The sequence below is a fragment of the Sporothrix schenckii genome (assembly GCF_000961545.1).
Source record: "Sporothrix schenckii 1099-18 chromosome Unknown Cont49, whole genome shotgun sequence".
Lineage (NCBI taxonomy): Eukaryota > Fungi > Ascomycota > Sordariomycetes > Ophiostomatales > Ophiostomataceae > Sporothrix > Sporothrix schenckii.
In genome coordinates this window covers 2,395,059-2,416,355 of record NW_015971150.1, presented here as the reverse complement: position 1 = coordinate 2,416,355, position 21,297 = coordinate 2,395,059, and the positions used below count along the sequence as shown (strand labels likewise).

The 21,297-nt window shown below is 56.1% G+C and overlaps 7 protein-coding genes across 7 annotated transcripts; 3 read left to right on the top strand and 4 right to left on the bottom strand.

The window, feature by feature from the left end:
* Window positions 1–204: 204 nt before the first annotated feature.
* Window positions 205–1,530, bottom strand: SPSK_05305 (uncharacterized protein; the record flags this gene model as incomplete). The annotated part of the gene is made up of 1 exon (XM_016732054.1): window positions 205–1,530. One exon carries the CDS (start codon window positions 1,528–1,530, stop codon window positions 205–207), a length of 1,326 nt encoding a protein of 441 aa, XP_016583297.1.
* A 1,652-nt stretch (window positions 1,531–3,182) lies between these two features.
* Window positions 3,183–4,280, top strand: SPSK_05387 (transcription elongation factor S-II; the record flags this gene model as incomplete). The annotated part of the gene is made up of 3 exons (XM_016732135.1): window positions 3,183–3,329; window positions 3,415–4,194; window positions 4,272–4,280. 3 exons carry the CDS (start codon window positions 3,183–3,185, stop codon window positions 4,278–4,280), a joined length of 936 nt encoding a protein of 311 aa, XP_016583296.1.
* A 527-nt stretch (window positions 4,281–4,807) lies between these two features.
* Window positions 4,808–6,430, bottom strand: SPSK_05191 (cysteine synthase A; the record flags this gene model as incomplete). The annotated part of the gene is made up of 1 exon (XM_016731941.1): window positions 4,808–6,430. The coding sequence occupies one exon, from the start codon at window positions 6,428–6,430 to the stop codon at window positions 4,808–4,810; it is 1,623 nt and encodes a 540-aa protein (XP_016583295.1).
* A 426-nt stretch (window positions 6,431–6,856) lies between these two features.
* On the top strand, window positions 6,857–8,588 carry SPSK_05157 (uncharacterized protein; the record flags this gene model as incomplete). The annotated part of the gene is made up of 2 exons (XM_016731907.1): window positions 6,857–7,229; window positions 7,291–8,588. 2 exons carry the CDS (start codon window positions 6,857–6,859, stop codon window positions 8,586–8,588), a joined length of 1,671 nt encoding a protein of 556 aa, XP_016583294.1.
* Window positions 8,589–8,830: 242 nt separating this feature from the next.
* Window positions 8,831–11,926, bottom strand: SPSK_04905 (alanyl-tRNA synthetase; the record flags this gene model as incomplete). Its single annotated transcript, XM_016731665.1, has 4 exons — window positions 8,831–9,016; window positions 9,091–11,559; window positions 11,630–11,775; window positions 11,845–11,926. The coding sequence occupies 4 exons, from the start codon at window positions 11,924–11,926 to the stop codon at window positions 8,831–8,833; spliced, it is 2,883 nt and encodes a 960-aa protein (XP_016583293.1).
* A 1,472-nt stretch (window positions 11,927–13,398) lies between these two features.
* Window positions 13,399–14,175, top strand: SPSK_10971 (uncharacterized protein; the record flags this gene model as incomplete). The annotated part of the gene is made up of 1 exon (XM_016737192.1): window positions 13,399–14,175. The coding sequence occupies one exon, from the start codon at window positions 13,399–13,401 to the stop codon at window positions 14,173–14,175; it is 777 nt and encodes a 258-aa protein (XP_016583292.1).
* An 860-nt stretch (window positions 14,176–15,035) lies between these two features.
* Window positions 15,036–21,160, bottom strand: SPSK_04791 (uncharacterized protein; the record flags this gene model as incomplete). Its single annotated transcript, XM_016731556.1, has 2 exons — window positions 15,036–17,444; window positions 17,510–21,160. The coding sequence occupies 2 exons, from the start codon at window positions 21,158–21,160 to the stop codon at window positions 15,036–15,038; spliced, it is 6,060 nt and encodes a 2,019-aa protein (XP_016583291.1).
* Window positions 21,161–21,297: the final 137 nt, after the last annotated feature.

Sequence of the window (21,297 nt, the reverse complement as noted above, 5' to 3'; positions counted from 1 at the left end):
AAAAATCATCGCTTAAATCCCGGAAACAACATCAAACCAACCCAACCAAACGTCTTTACCAGGGTTTTCAAGCCCCTTGGGGAAACATTCTGCAACAACAGCACCCCCAGGTCTGCAGCGTTTGCCAACCCATCAATATTCTAACCGGGTCATAGCATGTCATCTTCGCCCTCCTAATTTCCCCGCCCCAACTTCGTTCTTGTTTCAAGAGCGTCTCCAACACGGCGGTCGATTGCGCCACGGGATTGCGTGGGAGACGCCTTCCGGGCCTGCTCCAATTGGGAAACCGACAAGTGGAACTCTCATGCGGGCTTGCTGCTCGTGGTGCTCTTTCATATTGGCCATCGTCCGGGCCCGGGGCCGTCCGCTTGACTGTCTGGACTGGTTCTGGACGTGGTCGGCTCCCCAGCTAAATCCTTCATTCCTGTGCCCTTCGAACAGGGTCAACTCCCCACCAGTCTCGTCGAGAACACAATCGAGCATCACCGCCTGGTCGCTGCTACCGGGGGCGTATGGAGACGGCTGGGACAAGAAAGGCCCCATAAGCCGGAGGTACTCGGGCACCTCGGCAAAGACAGCGCCTCCGTAGCGCACGCTCTTGCTGGGGAGTGGTGTAATTGGTGTGTGGGCTACGACAAACCCGTCCTCCTGCACGACGTGGTCTTGGCTACCCTGGGCGTCGTACAGTGCATCTTGCAATGCGCCCGCAGCGGTGACAAGGCCCTTGGAGGCATTGGCCTGCTGACCGTCTCCGGCCAAGAAGTACGAAAAGTCGTCGTGCGAGCTGCTGCGTGTGAGTTGCCGCGCCGGGGTCGTGAATTCTTCGCTGTCGCTGCTGGAAGATATCACCGACATTGAGACTGCTCGACGGAGAGATCGTGACGCTCCAGTGTCGTTCTCGGCTTGGGTCTCGCCTGTCCAGACCTCGGGCCGTTCGATCCCATCACATTTGGCCTCCTTATAGGCTCGAAAGTCGATGCGACACTGACAGAGACCGGTATCATGGCGCGCGCGGTGGTCAGTGACCCACTCGGCCGCGTACAAGCTGGAGAGACGGACGGACACCGTCGTGCGCCCAGCGGGATCTGTGGCCTCGCAAAGTAACGGCGGCAACTGTATCTCGGTGGTTTCCGGGATATCGGGCGTTTCGGAGGTTCTGTCGGCGCCATCGCCCGCCCAGACATCTGTTCTGCCATGAGAGTCGCCGGCATGGTAGCTAGTGACTGTGTGCTCGTTGCCACCACCGTCACAGCTGCCAATCACGCGGGGCCGGATCAGGTACGGGAAGACCGTCTCGCAGCCACAGACGCCGCGCTCGTGCATGAACCGATGTTCATACTCTTCAATTTGTGTCGCGCGGCTGTGGACAATCTTCTGGCAGGCGGAGCACATCTCGCCAGCAAAGAAAGTCTTGTCACCACGGCGTGAGCAGGCCGGGAACGTGTGGCTTGCCGTGGTCAGTGGGCACGGCCGCAGGACAGGCAATGACGTGTGCCCGCACGTGTAGCCAACAAACTCAATGAAGCACATGGTTTCGCGAAGTGTTTACCCTGTTTTGTTTCGGATTGTGTTCCAGCGGATATGGTCTCTAGAGCAGTCGTTCCCCTGAGTCTGGTCTCGGTTGCTCGTCGGCGCTCTTGGGCGGCAGGGGAAGACTACTGGATTTTAACTTTCGGTTGTCAAAAACTGATAAATACAAAACAAAACGGAGGCGAAACAAGTGACATACATCAGTCTTCGCACAGAAAGCAATGGTATAGTGACTTTGGTCGCTAGAGACGCAGACTCAACGCGTGGTTGGCTGCTGGGTGACTAGTAGGCGGCAGGGGTTTGAAAGATGGACGGTTGGCTCAGGCGGCGGCTCGCACGCTCGGATGTTGAATGCCGCTCGATGAGAGCAAGTGAGCTCATCGTATAGAAGAGCAAGGTATGTAGCTCAAGAAAGAAGAAAAGACGAAGAGCTAAAATGGAGGCGACAGACGATACGAGCAAATTTGTGTCGTTAAATAGGCAGACCATCCAAAAATATTCGACCTGCAGTCATAGCGGGACTCGGACGACTTGCAGAGGGTGCATTCTGAGAGCATACTGACAAGAGAGGCCAAATTTTGAGAGTACCGATTGAAGAGATAAAGCCAGCTTTTAAAAACTATTAAAAGTTGAGGATTTATTTTATTTTTGGCTCTTCTAATGCTACATATACAACGTAAGGCCTTCTCCAAATAGTTGGAAGTCGATGCAGCTCGTGGAGAGGCAAAATAACACGAGCGAACACGACTCGTCCAGAACTCAAAGGGACACAATTCGCGATTTTGATCATCGCCTCTTGTCACATACAAATTTTCCAGGCTTAATACCTCCATATCTGAACCCCATGTTCTTTCTTTCTATACAGTTGATTTCCTATCGTCAAGTGGTCGTTCGTGGATGCGCAGCCTTGCGGCTCTGGCACAAGGCTGAGAGTGGGTCCAAAATGAGGTGCACGTGATGGACTGCTTTAAATGGCTTATATAATACAGCAAGGGCCTCGGACCCACAATACCCATTGGCTGGGCGCGACTTCGATTCTAGAAGCCGCTGTCTTAACTCCCCTCGCCTCTCCAGACTACTTGTACGTGCACCTCTTTTTTCACTACTACGAACCACGACCGAATAGACAATTCGGGTTCGTGTGCGGCACTTTGGTCCCGGGTTCTATTTCCTGTGTTCTTGAACGTTTTCCGCCAGCGCATATCTTGGCACGTGGCCACCGGCACGAGCTCCAATTTTTTGTGTCTTTTGTCTTTTTATTTTCTTTGTTGTTCCTTTTGACGACCACGTTCCTCCGGCCTCGCTGCGTTTAGACGTTCCCTACCCTGCGTCGATCTCCCGTTGCCACGCCCTTGTTTCGCGTGGTACTGTCCGGCCTCCGCCTTCTTCTCATAGCATTGTGCGACCGTCGACCTACACTGGTCGCTCTTCACCTCTCCTTGAGCGTCCTCCGTCCTTGGCTTTTCCCTCGTCCTCTACGCCACAGACCTCTGTTATCGCCACCCGCCTGCTCAGCAGCCTCTTCCATATCACGCCCAGCCAGCGGTCAGCCTTGCGACGATCTATCCTTCCGTCTTTATATTCTTTCGAAATTTCTCGAAAACGCCTCAACCTCAGCCTCAACCCAACTCTCTTCGCAGTACATCCCCAATATGTCCGACAAGTCGATTGAGCGCGAGCTCACCACGCGCATCAAAGCGCTTAACAAGGCCGTGACTTCAAACGAGCCGGTGCCGGGTATCCTAGCCATCATGGAGACGCTGAAGAAGGGCGCCGCGCCTTCCGAGGAGGTGCTGCGGGTACGTGTGGATTTGGAGATTGCGCTCCCTGGTTTTGTCTATTGCGTTCGTCCTGAAACTAACGGGCACTCTCCCTCCATTCTAGTCGACAAAAGCCGGTCATATCGTCGGAAAGCTGCGGACGCACGCCAACGCCGAGGTCAAGTCGATGGCCGCTGAAATCGTGAGCAAATGGCGCAAGGCCGTCGAGGCCAGCAAGAAGAAGGGCGGCACCGGAACCGGCAGCACTGCCGGCAGTACAACAGCGAGCAAGACCGCCTCGCCCTCGGCCAGCACGCCCCAGAGCAAGACAGCGTCGCCTGCGCCTGCCACGTCCGGCCGCTACAAGGGCGACCCGGAGAAGCGCAAGTTCGACGTGGACGGCGTCGACGTCAACCGCACCGGCATCCAGAGCCGCGACAACTGTATTGGCCTCATGTACAACGGCCTGGCCTACCGCTCGGTCGAGGCCACCGACGTCATCCTGGTCAAGGCCATCGAGGTCGAAAAGGCCGCCTTTGTCGCCTACAAGGGCGAGACCACCGAGTACCGCGCCAAGCTGCGGTCGCTCTTCCAGAACCTCAAGAACCGGTCGAACCCCGCGCTGGCACGGCGAGTCGTGTCCGGCGAGATTTCTCCCGACGTATTTGTGGTGATGACGTCGGACGAGCTCAAGTCTGCGCACCTCAAGCAGCTGGAGTCGGACCTGGCGAAGGAGAACATGAAGAAGGCGCAGGTGCCGATGACAGAGAAGTCCATCAGCGACGCGTTGACGTGCAGCAAGTGCAAGCAAAAGAAGGTCAGCTACACGCAGGCCCAGACGCGGAGTGCTGATGAACCTATGACGACGTTTTGCGAGTGTATGGTGTGCGGACACCGGTGGAAGGTAGGCAACAACGGCTGCGGTCCTTATTATCATCGCTATAAGTCACGTTATGGAGTTCATACTAACATTGACCATAGTTCTCGTGAGCACATTGAATGCTGTGCTTTTATGTCGGCGTGTACTGATTTATATGTTTTTAATTGTTGGGGCGGCAATGGGTGTAACGGGCCTGGTTTTCGGCTTCTGTTTCTGTTTCTCCTTTTTTCCCCTTTTTTTTGGAATTGCCTCCTTCTTTTCATCATTTTCTCAATCACTTATCTTTCCTTATGTCTGTCTATCCACTGTCTAATGTTTAAATGCATTACCAGCCGTTGACATATCTTCCGGGTAGAAAGAATACAGGAGACCGAAAAGCGCATATGGTAGATATTAAGAGATAAAAGTTGTGAAGTTTGGCAAGACAGCGGCGGTGATGGTAGCACTTTTTGAAGGGGTGTTTTTCTCTCTTTTCCGGTTCATATATCTAACCCATTTTATTCCCACTGGGCCTATGTAGACATGTATCAAGAAATCGCCAGTATAATGTCGTCATGTCTCTTTGCCTTTTTCTCATTTCCATTGTATCGTACATAGAGTCATTCTTCGCACATTAACTCACAATTCACCCCCTGACCTATTCGCTCTTCCGAGATGGTAACCCTAACAGACCCAGCAGGTCATCACCATGTAAGTCTGGCTGCACGGTGCCTGTTTTGTCGTTGGCCTCGTCCCGTGCGCTCATCTCACCCACTTTTTTGTAAAACTTGCTCAGATGGCGGAGGCCGGTGTCGCACAGCACCGTCACAACACGGCTGCCGGGCGGAAGCGTGAGAGCTACAGCCACGGCCGCGACGCAATTGACCGCGGTTGAGCTGCCTGCAAAAATGCCGTCATGTTCGACGAGCCAACGTGCCATCAGACAGGCCTGTGTGTCTGTCACCGACACCGCGTCGTCAATCAGGTGCAGACCGGCATCCAGCGTGGCCGTCATGCGGTTCATGCCGATGCCCTCGACAATGGTGTCCACTTGCGATCGCCGGCGTGTCCCCTCCTTTTCGGTCGCCGCGTATAGCACGCCGTTGCGGACAAGGTTGGCGAGACCGGACCCTTGGGGGTCGGCAGCAACGATGCGGATGCCTTCGCGCAGACCGGCATCCTCTTTGAGGTACCGTGCAACGCCTGTCAGCGTACCGGCTGTACCAGCACCACAGACAAAAGCAGCCAGTGGGGAATGGACGTGTAAGGATTGGTTATGGTGCGGCCCGTGATTCGGATTTTGCTGAAGCTGGCGGACGTGGAGCTGGTGTTCCCGCGTACCAGAATAGGCGGCCACTTGACGAAGGATCTCTGGACCTGTGGCCCGACGGTGGGACTCGGCATTCGCAGGTGTCTCAAACTGGTCCGAAAAGAAGCCCTTGCTACCGTCGTCGTGCTGGCGTTCGTGCTCGTCTGCCAGTCGCCGCGCCCGGTTGACAAAGTGGCCCGGGTCGACAATGGGCGCAACCGGCACACGCTCCACCACGGCGCCCATCTCGGTCAGCAGCTGCGACTTCTCGAGGCCCATGTCGTCGGGCATGCAGATATGCGCGCGGTAGCCCAGTGCGCGGGCCAGAGTCGCAATCGAGATGCCCGTGCTGCCGGATGTGCCCTCGTAGATTGTGTCGCCACGGTATGGGACCAGCAGTCCACGCGCCTCAGCTGCCCGGATGACACCGAGAGCCACGCGGTCTTTCGGGCTGCCTCCCGGGTTGAACATCTCGCCCTTGGCCAGGATCTCGCATCCTGTCACCTCGGACAAACTGCGAATGCGGATCAACGGCGTGTTGCCGATGCAGCCAGCAATGCCGTCGGCCACGGGCGGTGTGCCCTGGTGCAGCTCACTGGACGCAGCTAGAAGAGACCAGTCGTCGGCCTCATCGTCAGAGGAGACGGGATGCGACTCGTGGTCCTCGAGAACAACACCGGCCTCGGTGGTGCTACTTTGCCGTCTCTTGGACCGCCTGCGGCTGCCGGTCGTCAGGGTCGACGATGCGGTGTCCGATCGGCGCAGCCAGCCTCCACTGTCACTCTTTCTGCTCATGCCACGCCGCAGAGCTGCTGCCCGCCGCTGGCTCCTCTTCTCCGCGAGGCTGTCTTGAAACCGGTGCTCCAGATCGGGGTACAGGTCTTTGAAGCCCAGCGTAACGAGAATGCCCGCTGCAAACGCCACCGTGAGAGCGGCCGCGCCGTAGGCCCTCGGGTGGTCTTGCAGAGACATTCTGTGCCGGACACTGTACCAATCGAGTGGCGCTGTTTGTTATTTTGTCTTTTTGGGTATGTCGTGTGCTGTTTGATGTTCATCAGTGTAGAATTGCCCTTTTTATGGCACTCGTTTTCGCCTGTCCATGACGACATATGGTCGCTACTTCCCCTCCCAAAAACAGTGACAGCCTTCTGTACTTCTGGCTTCGGCTAGCCTGAGTCGTGCCTGCCACAAGCTCGGCCAGGCCCGCCGAAACTGGCAGGAAGCTCGAGCCAACCAGCAGTTGCGCTTTCCAGAACCAGAATCCACAGCGGAAGACGACCAAAAAACGAAAGAGAGAAAATCGCCAATCCGCATCTGAATCCGCCTCTGATATTTCCCCTGTTACAGAAGCAAATGTAAACAGCAATTGGGCTCTCCACGTCTGTCTACCGACCGCCCATGGACTCTCCACTCGTCTCGCGCCTGTTCCGACAGCTGTTCCGCCATCCAGCGTGTCTGCCACGGCGCAATTTTGCCAGTCTCGCATCGTCTCTCCAGGCGGCGAGATCTTCCCAAGCTTCACGACCTGCTTCACGGCCAAGATCTCACGCCCCAAAGCATGACCATGGCCAGATTCGGGGCTACGCAGCTGCACCACGCAGCGGCCGGATCAGCCGCTCCAACGAGAGTGACTGGCAGCAGCGCACGGACATGTACCCGGAAGACATGTCCGCCGAGTACGCCGAGTACCCGATGGTGACGGCACAAGAGCTGCGGCAACGTCGAGAACGCCCAAGGCGTGTCAAGATGTTGATGCGCGACTTTATCGAGGGTGCGTGCGTCCGGTTCATTTGAGACTTGGGAAGGCCATCCACCGGCTAACGTTCGTCTAGACAGTCTTTACAACCCACACTACGGCTACTTCTCCAAACAAGTCGTTATCTTCTCGCCCGGCCAGGAGCCCTTCCCTTTCCGCGAAATGCGCGATGAGCCTGCCTTCCATGACGTCCTGGGCCAGCGATACACCGACTTTGAGGACAGGCTGGACGCCGAGGCCGTAGCACAGGGTGGCGAGCCGTCCGATACGCGCCAGCTATGGTACACGCCAACCGAGCTGTTCCGGCCGTACTACGGCGAGGCCGTTGCGCGCTATCTCGTCGCCAACTACATGCTAACGAGCTTCCCGTACCACGACCTGATTATCTACGAGATGGGTGCCGGCCGCGGCACGCTGATGCTCAACATCCTCGACTACCTGCGCGCGAATGAGCCGGCCGTCTACGAGCGCACACGCTACAAGATCATTGAGATCTCGTCCAACCTGGCCGCGCTGCAGAAGCGGCAGCTGTATATTGGCAGCGGCGGTAGCGGCAGCAGCCAGCAGAAAAGCAGCAGTGCCACCGCAGCCGCAGCCGCAGCCGGCGGCTCCTCCGAGGCGGCGTCGGCGGCTGCCGCGCGGGGCCACGCTGGCCGCGTCGAGATCATCAACCAGTCCATCTTTGACTGGACTGCCCGCGAGCCGTCGCCGTGCTTCTTCCTGGCCTTTGAGGTGTTTGACAACTTTGCGCACGACTGCCTGCGCTACAACATCACGACCGAGCAACCGCTGCAGGGCGTCGTGCTGCTCGCGGCCAATGGCGACATGTACGAGTTTTACGAACCGCAGCTCGACCCAGAGGTGGCGCGGTTCCTGCGTGTGCGCAACGCCGCCACCGAGGGCCGCTTCCCGCTGCCGTACTCGTCGAGCCGCCTGCTGCGCTCGCTGAAGCACAACTTCATGCCCTTTGCGCCCAATCTGAGTCCGCCCGAGTACGTGCCGACGAGGCTGCTGGCCTTTTTCGATGTGCTCGAAAAGTACTTCCCTGCACACCGCCTGGTGACGAGCGATTTCCACTCGCTACCGGACACGATTGCTGGGCTCAACGCACCCATCGTGCAGACGCGCTTCCAGCGGCGGCCCGTGCCCGTGTCGACGCCGCTTGTGCACCAGGGCTACTTTGACATCATGTTCCCCACCGACTTCCGCGTCGTCGAGGCCATATACCGCGCCATCACTGGCAAGCTGTCAAGTGTCCAGTCGCACGAGCAGTTTATGCGTCACTGGGCACAGATCGAGAACACCACGACGCGCAGTGGCGAGAACCCTCTGCTCAGCTGGTACGCAAACGCCAGTGTGCTATCAACGGTGTGAAGGACACAAAACGAACATATATAATGCAGCCATGAAACTTGAATATATTCCATATATTCGGTACATGAGAAGTTAACTGCATATCCTCTCCCAATTGCAACCTATGTCCCACGATCCAAAAAAAAAGTCAAAAACAATATGACAGATGAAAACAAAATGAAAAGGCGATATGATAGAAGAGGGCAGATCCTTATTCGCTAAGAAAATAGAAACGATTTTTATTTGATTTCCATTTCCACCACTCACAACTTCAGTTCCTTCAGCTTCTCCGACAGCCACTCCTCCGCGCGCGAAACTGCGTTGTTGAGATTCTCGGGCTTCGTCCCTGAACCCTGGCGTGCAGGCTCCTTGCCGCCAGCCTTGCCGCCAATAACGTCGCTGACAGCAGTCGACCACTGCTCGGCGGTGACACCCTTGGATGCGAGGTCCTACTTCTTGTTAGTAAAGAAACACAGTCAACTAAATATAGGGGTGACAGGAGCCGCGTGGTGATAAAACATACCGTGCCAACATAGACACCATGAACGACACCGTCATCCGGGCTGCCGCCAAAGACGTACACGGACCGCTCCTTGTCCTTGTTACGGAAGTGGTTCATGACCTCCGAAATGGCCTTGGCATTGGCCGAGATGGGCAGGTGGCCGACGTACCACTTGGCGTCCTTGTTCTCCGGTTTCGCAAAGTGGTCCGTGACCGTCGTGACGGCCGTCTTGAGCTCCACCTTCTGGCGCTTCTTCTGCTCGTCAACCACAGACTTCTGCACCTTGGCGAACCGCGTGCGCAGCTCGTCCTTGGTCAAGGCCGAGATTGCCAGCTGGTTCAGCTCCAGGGCGAACGTCTTGACGCCTGCCTCCTTCTCAGAGCCAAACGGCAGCGCCTCGAGTGCGTCCAGACGCTCTCCAATCTGCACGGCCTCGCGCTGGGCCTGGTGTGCAGCGTCACCCGTGTAGGCCACGATGCGCCGGATGCCCTTGGCAATGCCGCTCTCTTCAACAATGATTAAGTCCTTGATCTGACCCGTCTGCTCGACGTGCGTGCCACCGCAGAACTCGACGCTGTACTTGCGCCACTCGGGGTTCTTGGGCGTCTTCAGCATCTCATCAATGTCCTTGCCGACCGACACAACGCGCACAGGGTCGGGGTAGGTCTCGCCAAAGACGGCGCGCAGACCCTCAATCTCGCGCGCGCTGGCCAGGTCCACATCCTTGTAGTAGACCTTGAGGTTGCTGCGGATGTCGTCGTTCGACATGTCCTCGATCTTCTTGATCTCGGCGAGCGACACGGCGGCCTTGTGCGAGAAATCGAAGCGCAACTTGTCCTGGTCGACGAGCGAGCCCTTCTGGTTGATCTCGTCGCCGAGGACTTCACGCAGCGCATGGTTCAGCACGTGCGTGCCGGTGTGGTTGTTGCGGATGGGTTGCCGCCGCAGCTCGTCGAACTCGCAGATGACGCTGTCACCCGCACTCAGCGCGCCGTACTCGACGTAGCCGTTGTGCACAATGTAGCCACCAAATTCCTGCACATCCAACACCTTGAACTCAGCAACGTCGTCAATCACAATACGGCCGGTATCGGCAACCTGGCCACCAGACTCAGCGTAGAAGTTGGTCTTGTCGAGCAGGATACCAATGGGCGTGTTGAGAGGGATGTCCTTGGTACTCTTGGCGAAACCCGTGCCCGTGTAGATGAGTTGAATCTTGCTGACAAGGTCGCCGCGGAGGTACTTAGCATCGGAGTTGGGGCGCTCCAGGTGATGCTCGCTCTCTAGCTCGGCAATCTGGTGCACATTGAGCTTGGCAAAAGTCTGGACGGCCTCCTTGACCGACTTGCTAGCCTCGCGGGCCTTTTCCCGCGCCACGTCGACCTCCTCCTTGTTGATGGTCAGGCCGCGCTCTTCAGCCATCAGCTGTGTCAGATCCTCGGGGAAACCAAAGGTGTCATACAGGCGCCAGACGTCGGCGCCAGACAGCGCGCCGCCGCCGTTCTTAACCGCGACAGAGGCGTACTTCTCAAACTGGCGCTCGCCGCGGTCCAGCGTCCGCGAAAATGCTTCTTCCTCTTCGTCCAGGATCTCCTTGATGTCCTCCTGCTTCTTGATGATCTCCGGGAACTGGTGGCCCATCTGCTCAACAAGCGCAGGCAGGATCTTGGAGAAGAAGGAGCCGATCTCGGCGTTGAAATACTTGCGGGCGTAGCGAGAGCCTCGCCGAAGCACACGGCGCACGACATAGCCACGGCCCTCATTGTTGGGCACGGCGCCGTCAGCCATGGAGAAGGTCAGTAGACGGATGTGGTCGGCGACGACACGGTACGCGGTATCAATGCCGTCAACGTCGTCCTTGCCGTACTTGTCAGTGTACGGCCGGGCACCCGTGACCTCCTGGATGCGGTCGAAAAGCGGGGTGAAGATATCCGTGGCGTAATTGGAGCTCTTGTTCTGCAGAGCCGAGACGAGACGCTCGTAGCCCATGCCGGTATCGACGTGCTTTGCCGGCAGCGGCTTCAGTGACTTGTCGGACTGGCGATCAAATTGGATAAACACGTTGTTCCAGATCTCGACGACGAGCGGGTCGTCCATGTTGACGAGATCGGCGGCGTTACGGCCGCCAACCTTGTCGTAGTGGACTTCACTGCAAGGGCCGCACGGGCCCTGGTCGCCCATCTCCCAGAAGTTGTCCTTCATGTTGCCGGGCAGGATGTGGTCGTCAGGAACACCAACAGACTTCCAAAGATCTCTGGCCTCCAAATCGGGCTCGAGGCCCATGTCCGGGTTGCCCTCGAAGTAGGTGACATAGAGGCGGCTGGGGTCGAGGCCGAAGACCTTTGTGAGCAGGTCCCAGGACATCTCGATGGCGTCCTTCTTGAAGTAGTCGCCGAAAGACCAGTTTCCCAGCATCTCGAAGAAGGTGTGGTGGTAGCTATCCTTGCCGACGTCATCGAGATCGTTGTGCTTGCCGCCTGCGCGGATGCACTGGTTGAGAATAGTTTAGTCATAGTTCGAGGGGCGACACGAAGCGACGAGAATAAGATATTCCACTCACCTTCTGGCTGTCCACAGCACGCTTCAGTCCCGCAAGAGGGTCCGTCTTGGCCACTGTGCCGAGGAAGATGGGCTTGAACTGGTTCATGCCGGCATTGGTGAAAAGAAGGGTTGGGTCATTGTGGGGCACGACAGACGACGAAGGGACTGTCAAGGAGTCAGGTCAGCAAATACGTCCAGAGAACGCATATCATGTGGTCCACAGCCACCACGCACCAATTGTGTGTCCGCGCTTCTCGAAATACTCCAGAAACGTCTGGCGGACCTTGGTGCCCGTCCACTTCTGCGTCTCGGCCATGGCTGCGGCGGGGGCGGACGAGAGAAAGCGTCTGGGGCGCGCGGCGGGGCGAGAGGCAGTTGAGAGGGTCGCAAACAGCGTTCCGGGACGGAGACGCAAAGAAAACGTGGTGGCGGTTGTCGGGAAGTGTTCGTGGGAGTGGTGGTCTGGGGTAGAGATTTGCAAAGAGGTGTCGTGGTAGAGCGCAAAGGTTTTTGGTTTGGTTTTAAGTCCTGCCGGTTTTGTAGTTTTCGTAGTCTTGAAAAAAAAAAACAAAGAAATCGCAAGTGCACTTCTGGTGTGTGGTTGCTAGTCGCCGATTGGGAAGGAGTGGTGGCACTTGTACCTTCTCGAGCTTCTCCACCAGCGTTCTGGCCATTGGAGACGGAAGGAACATTCTCGATAGCAGGTCGCGGGGCAAAATGGCCTGAGGGGCAACTACCGTCGCAGAACGGTTGTGCAGGATGAGTCAACGCCAATACCGAACAAGGGCGCACCTGCCGCACTGCCAGCCATGCCAGGAGCCCTGGAAAGCATTGCCCTGTGCCCCATACAAAAGGAAAGCGCGACCACCATGTCCGTCGCTTGCCGTCAGACAACCAATTCGACCAAATGAGTAACCGCGACCGTCGCATCTCAGGCCAAGAAGATAAGAAGCTGCAACACAACGAATGCAGCCTTCAATCCAAACATCTTCAAAACACCAGCACCTGTGACTCATCCACAGCAATCGCCCACACGACCGTGCAGCGACCCGTTCCGACGCCTGCTTGAAACACCTACCTCATCCCTCAGCCACGCGACCTCCAGTTCCAGCCGTCTCGTCTCTTCTCCACACCAACCCGGATGCCCTCCTAGGACATTTGCTTGCCTGCTATCCGATTGTACGCCGAGAAACTAGGTCCAGTGGCGCTTATTGGCAGTACACGTTGTTCGAGATACGCGCTCGGCCTGCAGGCGGTTCTAGAGCTCAGATAAACAAGCGGCTCAAGTGGCCCGATAGATAAAATCAGAGCTGCGAGGCACCAAGGGAGCAAGCTGAGACAGTTACGGACGGGGACTTCAAAGGCCGCTGGAGGTCGGCAACATAGACGCAAATACGGCGCGGGGGAAGGGCGACAGGACCCGATTTGTGCAATGAGGAGGAGCGGGTGAAAAGGACGAGACCGGAGGAACGACGACGCACCCAATTGACTGGTCTGGCAGCTGCGAGCTGTCCCCGCGATACTGATACTATCCAGCACTTCAGCAGCCCCTGCCGGCTTCGCTATCAAAGGAACGATGATGCTGCATCCGAACAGCAACGGCACCCGTCGCAATAATACCACCAATGGGTCGGCTCCGGTCGACGCCGGCTTAGCCCGGCACGGTAAACGGAAGGCTGTGGAAACACCAGAGAGTAACGAGCGACTGTCCAAGCGGCTGAGTCTCCTTAACTTGGGTGAGTAGTCTTGCAATACTTTGTGGATCGAAGCCGCAACTGCTCGGAACCGATGCTGACGGAACCAGAAGCCTCGGGCCCGAAGCTATACGTTCCCGTTGAGAGCTCGCGGGAAACACCTGCCGTTCAGCCACCACCCGTGGCGGCCCCTCAAGATGCGCCCAATGTGCCGCCATCAATCCCGGAAGAGGTGGCCCTGACCAATGCCTCTATGTCTCCAGTACACAGTGCACCGCCATCTCCTCCGTTATCACAGTCATCTAGCGCCAGACAACGGTCACAACGATCTTCTGTCCGAAGCTTCAACGGTGTTGGCGCAGACGACGACATGCGGGTTGATGACACAAAGTACAAGGTCTACATCTATAATATTGACGACGAGTTGGCCGACGATGAGCGCTCGGCGTCGGATACGGATACGGCAGCCGGTGAGGACGATGTAGACGGTGACGGCAAACTCGTGCTCCTCCCCGATATTGACAAGCATCTTCGCTTGGCAGCACGGACGGCCGCGTTGTCCGGCAGCTCCACCAAGGGCAAGCTGGCCATCCCACGTCCCATTCTGCCCAACAAAGATGGCGAATTAGCCGGTATGCAGCTTGTTTTGTATAACGATCCAAGCTCGCTGTCTGTGCCGCGGGAGAGCGACAGCGTACGCAAAGCCATCCTAGACGCACGCGCACGAATTCGCGAGCGGCAGCAGGAGGACAAGGCGGAGCAGGAGCTGGCACTGCAACCCGAGACGGACGCCTCCATGGCGAGCACACCTGCAGACACGCCGCGGCCGTTCGAAGCTGACGGCGACTCGGACGCCATGGACATTGACTAGAGAGCAGCCACGACTGTTGTGTGTTCTTTCACAATCTCGGAGCCCATATTTTGCATCTTCACACTTTTTTCCAGCGTCTGCAAGCGGTTTTTTTGTTGTTATACCCGGGTTTTATTTTTCTTTTACTTTCTTACTACACCTATCTTGCCAACGTCAAGAGACGACGACAGCTGCTTCACAAGCAGACATTCTACATGGACATGTTCAGTGTGATCATAGATTCAATGTAAATGTGACTTTTATTTTATAAGTCGTGACTTATGCTACAGGTCAGCATAATGCATCAGACTGGTTATCTAGCGTTTAAGTTACCCCCCTTCCCCATCTATCTGTATATCACTGCTCAATCTCGTCGTAGCCGCTCGAGCTATCAAGTTTCCTTCGTAACGACCATGTCGTTTGTTTGTTGGCGACGGCCTTTGTTAGCGGCCGATCGTGCATCTTCAATCATTATGTCGCTGGCGTCCAGATCACGACAGACTTGGTCCATAACATTGTTTATTGTAAACTCAAAAAGATCTATACGCCTTTGAAAACTATAAATAACGACACCACAACCTGGGTATTGGATATTGTCCTTTCCGTTCGCCTATCCGATAGGAAAACTAAAAAAAAGAGAAAGCAAGAAGATATTAAAGTTGTTTTTCGAAACAAGACCAAAAAAAAAAGAAAGGAAAAGTCAACAAATACCAAATAACAAGAAACGATAATAAAACATCACCAACGTTATCATAATGTTCTATCCAGGACACCTGTAAAAGTTGGAATCAAAAGGATAAAAAGGAGACATAAGAAAACAAAGGAATAAGAACAGAAGAATACGAAAAAATAACAACAAATGATCATATGCATAGAAAACACTACGCAATTTCGACCTCTGAAGCGACAAGTCCAAAAACCCAGCTGGCCACGGCGGCGCTGGAGAACTGGAAGCACCACTTGCGGACACGCCCACTGACGGCGCCCGTAGATGGCACAGAGCCCACGCGGTTCTGCTCGTCGCGGATCTCCTCCCACACATTGAGGACGATGCCTCTTGCAGCCAGTCTCGAGAAACACGCGCTGCCGACGACAACGTCGACCACCACTAGCGGCTTCTCGTTTGCCTTTTTGGGAATCGACACGACCAATACACGCTTCTCGAGGCCGTGGTAAATGGTCAGCTCTTGACGCATGCCGGGAGGCGGTCTTGCAATTGTCAAGAAACAGTTTCCGCGGTCTTCCCATTTGTTTGCAGATGTCTGCAAGTGGCAACGCATCTTGATGTTTGATGACCCAAGCGCTTGGATACCACGGCTGCTGCTCTCTGCAAGGCTGACAGACGGCGACCGAGGGGCCGTGAACGAGAAGCCTCCACCGCCAGCGGAAGAGGATCCAGATGAGGTGTAGAAGCTGGCTCCGCCACTACCAGCCCGGCTTTGCCGGTCTACTGAAGAGCCGTTGATATTGAAGGCCGTGTTGCCACCGCCTGTCAGTCTCCGCAAGAAGCTGGTCGCCGAGACACTGGACGAGCTACCCTGAGACTGCGACGGTGCTCGTGTCGATGCGCGGTAGCTGTTCTTGCGGCCAAACCAGCTCCGGCGACGGTGGCTGCTCGTATCGTCGCCTGCGTCGCCCGTCGGCTGGGGCTGGCCAAAGGAGCGGAAACGCGCTTCCTCTTCGAGGGCCTTGAACTTGGCGTTGTTCATCCGGGATTCATGCACTGCTGCATAAAGTTTGCCAAGTTCGGCAGGTGACTGTGTTCGGAATCGGAAAATGTTTGCGTCCAGGTGGCAGTACTTTGCAAATGACCGAACAGGGGACCGAATCTCTAGATCTACGACTGTGCTTTGTCTGATCATGACGAGGGGAGTAAGATCCAGGGCGATGAGCGGCCGTGGTGCTCCAGCCTCCAGCTCCAGTGTGGTTTGACTGTTGAACCCGGGGCTATGCTTGGTGCTTGTCATATGTGTCCCGGGTACGTAGGCCTCGATCAGGCCGGGCGAAATAACAATGGCGCTGAAAGGCTCGCCAAGATCCTTCCACTGGCCCTTTCTGTTGGACCAGTAGGAAATAGAGGCCATAAGTTGCAGATTGGACTCGGACGGGTACGATGCTTGGAGTCCAGGAAGGCCAGCTTGCGAGGCAGAATTGGAGGGTGTGATACTACTCTCCGAAACAACCGACTCTGCGGCGCTGAGGTCCGGTTGCTTAATGCTGATGCCAGGAAGTGTGTCGGGCACATCGTCCTCCTCAAGTTCGTCCGATGACGAGTCAGACTCAGAGCCAGAGCTGTCAGATGTCGAATCGCTCCCTGACGAAATGTCGGATGGGTGGTATTCGTGCTTCAGGGGCGATGATGTGCGACGGCGGACTCGTGCTACCGGGGGATTGAGATCGACGGGAGGTTCGATGATCGGGGTCGCTTTTGTAACCGGCTCACGGTGAGCAGGCGGGGGAGGAGCGCCATCATCACGGATAGACGGCGCACTTGCTGAAGACTTTAGCTGTAATGGATCCGGGTGCATGTCCTCACGCAGTGGGTGGCTCGATGAGCCGCTGCGAGCAGGATACCCCGGGGCAGACGGTCGTCGTTTGTGGTACCGAGTAGGCGTCGTCGGAGATCTTAGGCTGTCGACTTGCGCCTCATCCTCGAGGACGCCCTTGAACTTGCGTTCGCCGACAGGTACATCTGCTTCCTCGGGGTTTCGGGGAGTCAGGGACAAGCGGTTTGAAGCTGGCGGTGGTATTGGGCTCGTTCCCAGTATGTCCAGCCAGTCGGCAGCTGTCTCGTCGAGCTCAGCGACGACGGTAATGAGCTCGTACCACTCACGCCCCTTGTAGGTATCACGAATCATCACCGTGAGCGAAAGATTATCCTGGCCCTTACATGCTGAGATTTGCGACCGGGGAATCGGAGGGAAGAGGAGCCAAGACTGGTCGCCACCACCAGTCTCCCGGATCAGGACATCGCCCTGATCCGTCGCATCACTGATCTTGTCACGGAAAATAAGTTCGACTTGGCAGTCAAGTCTCTGGCCATTGGAGTGCGAGAGGCTCAAGTCAAACCAATCCTTGGCGCTCACTTGCCGTGTTTGGTCGATGTTGACATTGTCTAGGACGGCAAGGGTGCGGAGGTCGCGCACCCGTGTCGTATCGGTACTGCTTGCATCTTCGTCCACTTTGCGAGCAATTTCTTCCCGGTTGCGTCGTCTTGCCTTTTCAAGAAGGTTTTCGAGCTTGTAGACAATATCGCCAGCCACGCCTCTGCCGAGGATAATGTTGACGCCCTGGACAGACATGTTAGCGAAACGAGAATAAAAGAAAAACTCGAGACGTGTTTGTTGGAAGTTACCTTTGCAAATTTTAACATCCATTTAATTCGCACAAGAGGGCGTCTCAGCAAATATGCGACGTCCACCCTCTCGCCATTTTCGTCGAGGACATCGCCCTCCTCGTTGCGCTCCATGCCGTTGACCATCGAGTCTTCTTCGACCGACTTGCCAGCCGCTGGTGCTAGGTTGACAATGACGCCCTGGAAACCCAGTCGCCAGACATCGAGGTAGTTGTCGTAGATTGGATAGACTTTCTCAAGCCAGTCCACCATGCGGGGCGCATCAGTGACGGGAACGAACTGATGCAGCAGACTTAATTTCTCAAGCATTACGCCCATGTTGACGACGGCTCTCGACATAATGTCGGCCTTATGATTGGAGAGGTCGACACGGAAAACGTCTGCGGCCCTGCCGTCGCCCTTTTCGTCGACGAACTGGGTCAACAGAACGGGGATGACTCCACTGGCAAGCGTCTTGAGTTCTCGTCGGTAAATGTTCTCGTCTTCTTGGAACTCCAAAAGTAGGTCGTCTAGGTTCGCGTTGTCGAGCTTGCTTGTTTTTCTGTGTAGGCTGCGAGCGAGGCGTATGCTTCTTGTACGTGCCGGCAGCTGGGAGTCTTCTGGCAGTGACAAGACGGACACAAGGTCGGAGTGCTTGGTTAGGCGCCGTTTGAGGCCCGTGGACGACTTTTGGCTCTTTTGTCGCGAAAGATCCCCTGAACCCTTCGTAAGGATGGTATCTTGCGTCACAGTAGACTCAGAGATTGTGGACATTGTGTCGGATGGCTGTGTGCTATACGACTCGACCGAGACAATCGTTGACAACTCATGATCACCGCTTGTTGGCGGGGGCCGACGCCTGGGAAGGCCCGATGAAGGCGTGGCAGAGCTGACAAAGCTGCTGCTTCCATCACTGCTCTCAGTGATTCCAGAATCAACAGCCGATTCTGTGAAAGCAGTCAGCGTGCCGCTCTTGGATGATGCACCAGATGAGCGACGGCGTGGTTTACACTCGTCAATGGTGTCTTCATAGCTATCCTCAGATTCCGTTCCCAAGTACCGGTTGCGGTCTCGTACGGTCTCGTAGCTGGGGATTGGCGTTGTTGGCTTGTATACCACACCAGACTCGCCTCGGAAAGCGTCGCGGAGAAGTTCTCTGAAAGGTTTCTTGGCGCTTCCCGACTTCAGAGGAGACGGTGCACTTCTAGTAGCTCCGCTCCGCTTGAGACCGCTCACAGGCTCCGTTTTCGATTTCGGGGTTTCTGGAACTGGTTCCGGCGTCGTTGCGGGAGAGGAGCGGGTTTTAACAGGCGTCGTTTTTGTCGCAGTTGTCACAGTGTCCGTGGTAGTAAGCTCCGTCTCGGACTGAATCGTGGACTTGAACTCCGAGTCCTTCTGGCTGCTCACTCTGCGGGTTTCATTTGGTGACTGTGTGGGGGACCGTCCGATGTCGCGTTTCCGAGTCTCTGAGGTCGACCTTCTCTGTACATCCTTCTTCCACTGCGTCTCGGTCGACTGGCGGGCCTGCGCTGATGAGACCTTACGTGCCGGAGTCGGCTCAACAAAAGGATCAACTGTGCCGTGCAGCCAGTTTTCGATGCTCGGAGGCTGGTTCACCACAGGTTTGGGTGGGTCAACTTTGTCGTGGAGAATCTTTTTGCCCTCGCTGACAACCTTCTTCAGGACACTGGGAACGCCTTTGAAGCTCTCTTTCCGCACAGTTCGGGGCCTTCCCCTGCCGCCTCCTCCGCGAATAGGTAAATCAAGTTCGCTAAAGGCGGAGTATCCCACGGGAATGTCAGCTAGGGATTTTGGTGGTACGGTGGACGGTCCGTAGGAGTCAGCAATTGAGTTGCTGTCATCGTCATTGTCAGACCAGGATCCCACTGAGCCTTCGTGGAAAGACCCATTCCTTGTCATCGTTTCGTCACCTCGAGTCTCAGTCGGACTTGGACTGCGCCTCCGCCGCAATGGCTCTTTCACCTTTAGCCTTGGGCGAGGTCTTGGAACGGGCTTCTTTGTCGGGGTACGGAGGACCGACTCTGACTCCTCGGTGATGGAGTCAACCGGAATTAGGGACGATTCTTCAAATTGTGTGCTCTCTGTCGGTGCACTATGCGTAGTGGATGTACCAAGAGATTCGGTCCTGGGACGTTCTTGCGAGGATGCTGAAACAGGCGCGTTCTTTTTTGTTGCCGAGACTCTGCGCTTGTTGAAGTTCTCTTTTGCGTCGCCGTTTGGATTCGTAGCCCTGCTGGGATGGACCCGGATACCGTCGTTGGGTATAGTTTTCTTTTTGCGGGGGGTGACCTGTTCTTCTTCCTCAGAGAGAATCACCTCGATGATGTCCTCAGTCGGCTCATTGGGTAGCATTGGCCTGATGCGGATGCCGTCATCGTCTTGCGTCTTCTTCCATCGAGTGGTATTGTCTTTCACTGCACGTTGTTGTTCCCGAGCCCGGCTGTCTTCTGCAGATCTCGTGGAGCGGATAGGGCGAACGCGGATCCCGTCGTCAGGCGCACTACGCCAGCTCGTCGGTCCCGGTCCTTTGGTCACATCGCTCTCGTCGTCTTCGCCGACGGGACTTTCTTTGCGGTAGTCGCGGCGTGGCGATTTCGGGGGACTGTGCGGCTCGACTCTATTTGCCCAGTCTTTGATCTTGTTTTTGACGGACGGATTTTGTGCTGTCCGCTGAAGAAAATCTTTCGGGATTGGCATCGAAGATCCAATTCCAGCGGCAGCTCCTGCTTTTGTTTTAGGGCTTCGGGTCTTTGGCGAGGTTCGGGTTCTCCGCTTCATCCAGTGTTCGTCACTAACAATCCTCTTCTTCGGCGGACTACCTTCCCCAGCATTGATCACCCCGTTTAGACCCTTCCTTCCTTTCGGAGTCTTCACCGTGTGGAACTTGGGTCCAGGATCTTCAAAAACGTCATAGCCAGGATCACTTTCGTTGCCGCCTTCTGATTTGCCAGACCGGTCATTGAGACCGGCCTTGCCTTTTTTTCTCAACCCGCTGCTGGGACCGTTATCTTCGCCGTCGGTTTTGGGATACTCCTTCTTAGCCGCCGGTTGTTTGGGGGCTCGTAGTTTCTGGCGGGCGCGTATGCGAATGCGGTCTTCTTCCGTGACGCTTTGGTCGTCAGTACCGGCTGCGACATCCGTGGGCTCACTTGGTTCGGCTTCGGGGTTGCCTCTGGCCATGGCAGCAGCGTTTGCTTTCTGCCAGTTCTTGACGCGGTCCCGGACACCGCCAGGTTGCTGCAGTCTCATAACAGATGACTGGCGCATAGCTGTGCGCATTTCTGCCTTGACTGCGGCGACATCGTTCATCTTCTTACGTTGCGCTTGGACACGAGCTTGGGACGGGCGGCCGAGAAAGAAGTCAGTAAGGAGAGTAGGCTGGACTTTTTGGGACTGTGAGAGGCGGCGTGGCCGGTTGGTACCGCCGGCCACGGCACCAAGTCCTGCGGCAGCAGCGGCAGGCGCACTCCTAGGAGTCTGACCAGCAGAGGCATTTCGATTTTTGGGAGTGGTAGGCGCGTCATTGCCAGGTGTCTGTTTCTGTTTCTGTGGCGTGGCAGCCCGGTATGTCGATGTGGAAGGATTTGAGGAAGGCGACGAGGAGGACGAAGCGTCGTCGTCGCCGCCGGCGACTTGACTAGCAGAAGGCATGGTCTACTAGCTGTGGAGGAATGCTGGACTAGAAAGCGAAAAAGAGACCGGGGAATATTGACAAAATGGTTAGTTGCATTCCTTAGTTGGTTACGCGAAGATTCATGACAGCCCTCCTCGTTCTGGGCATGAGGCTT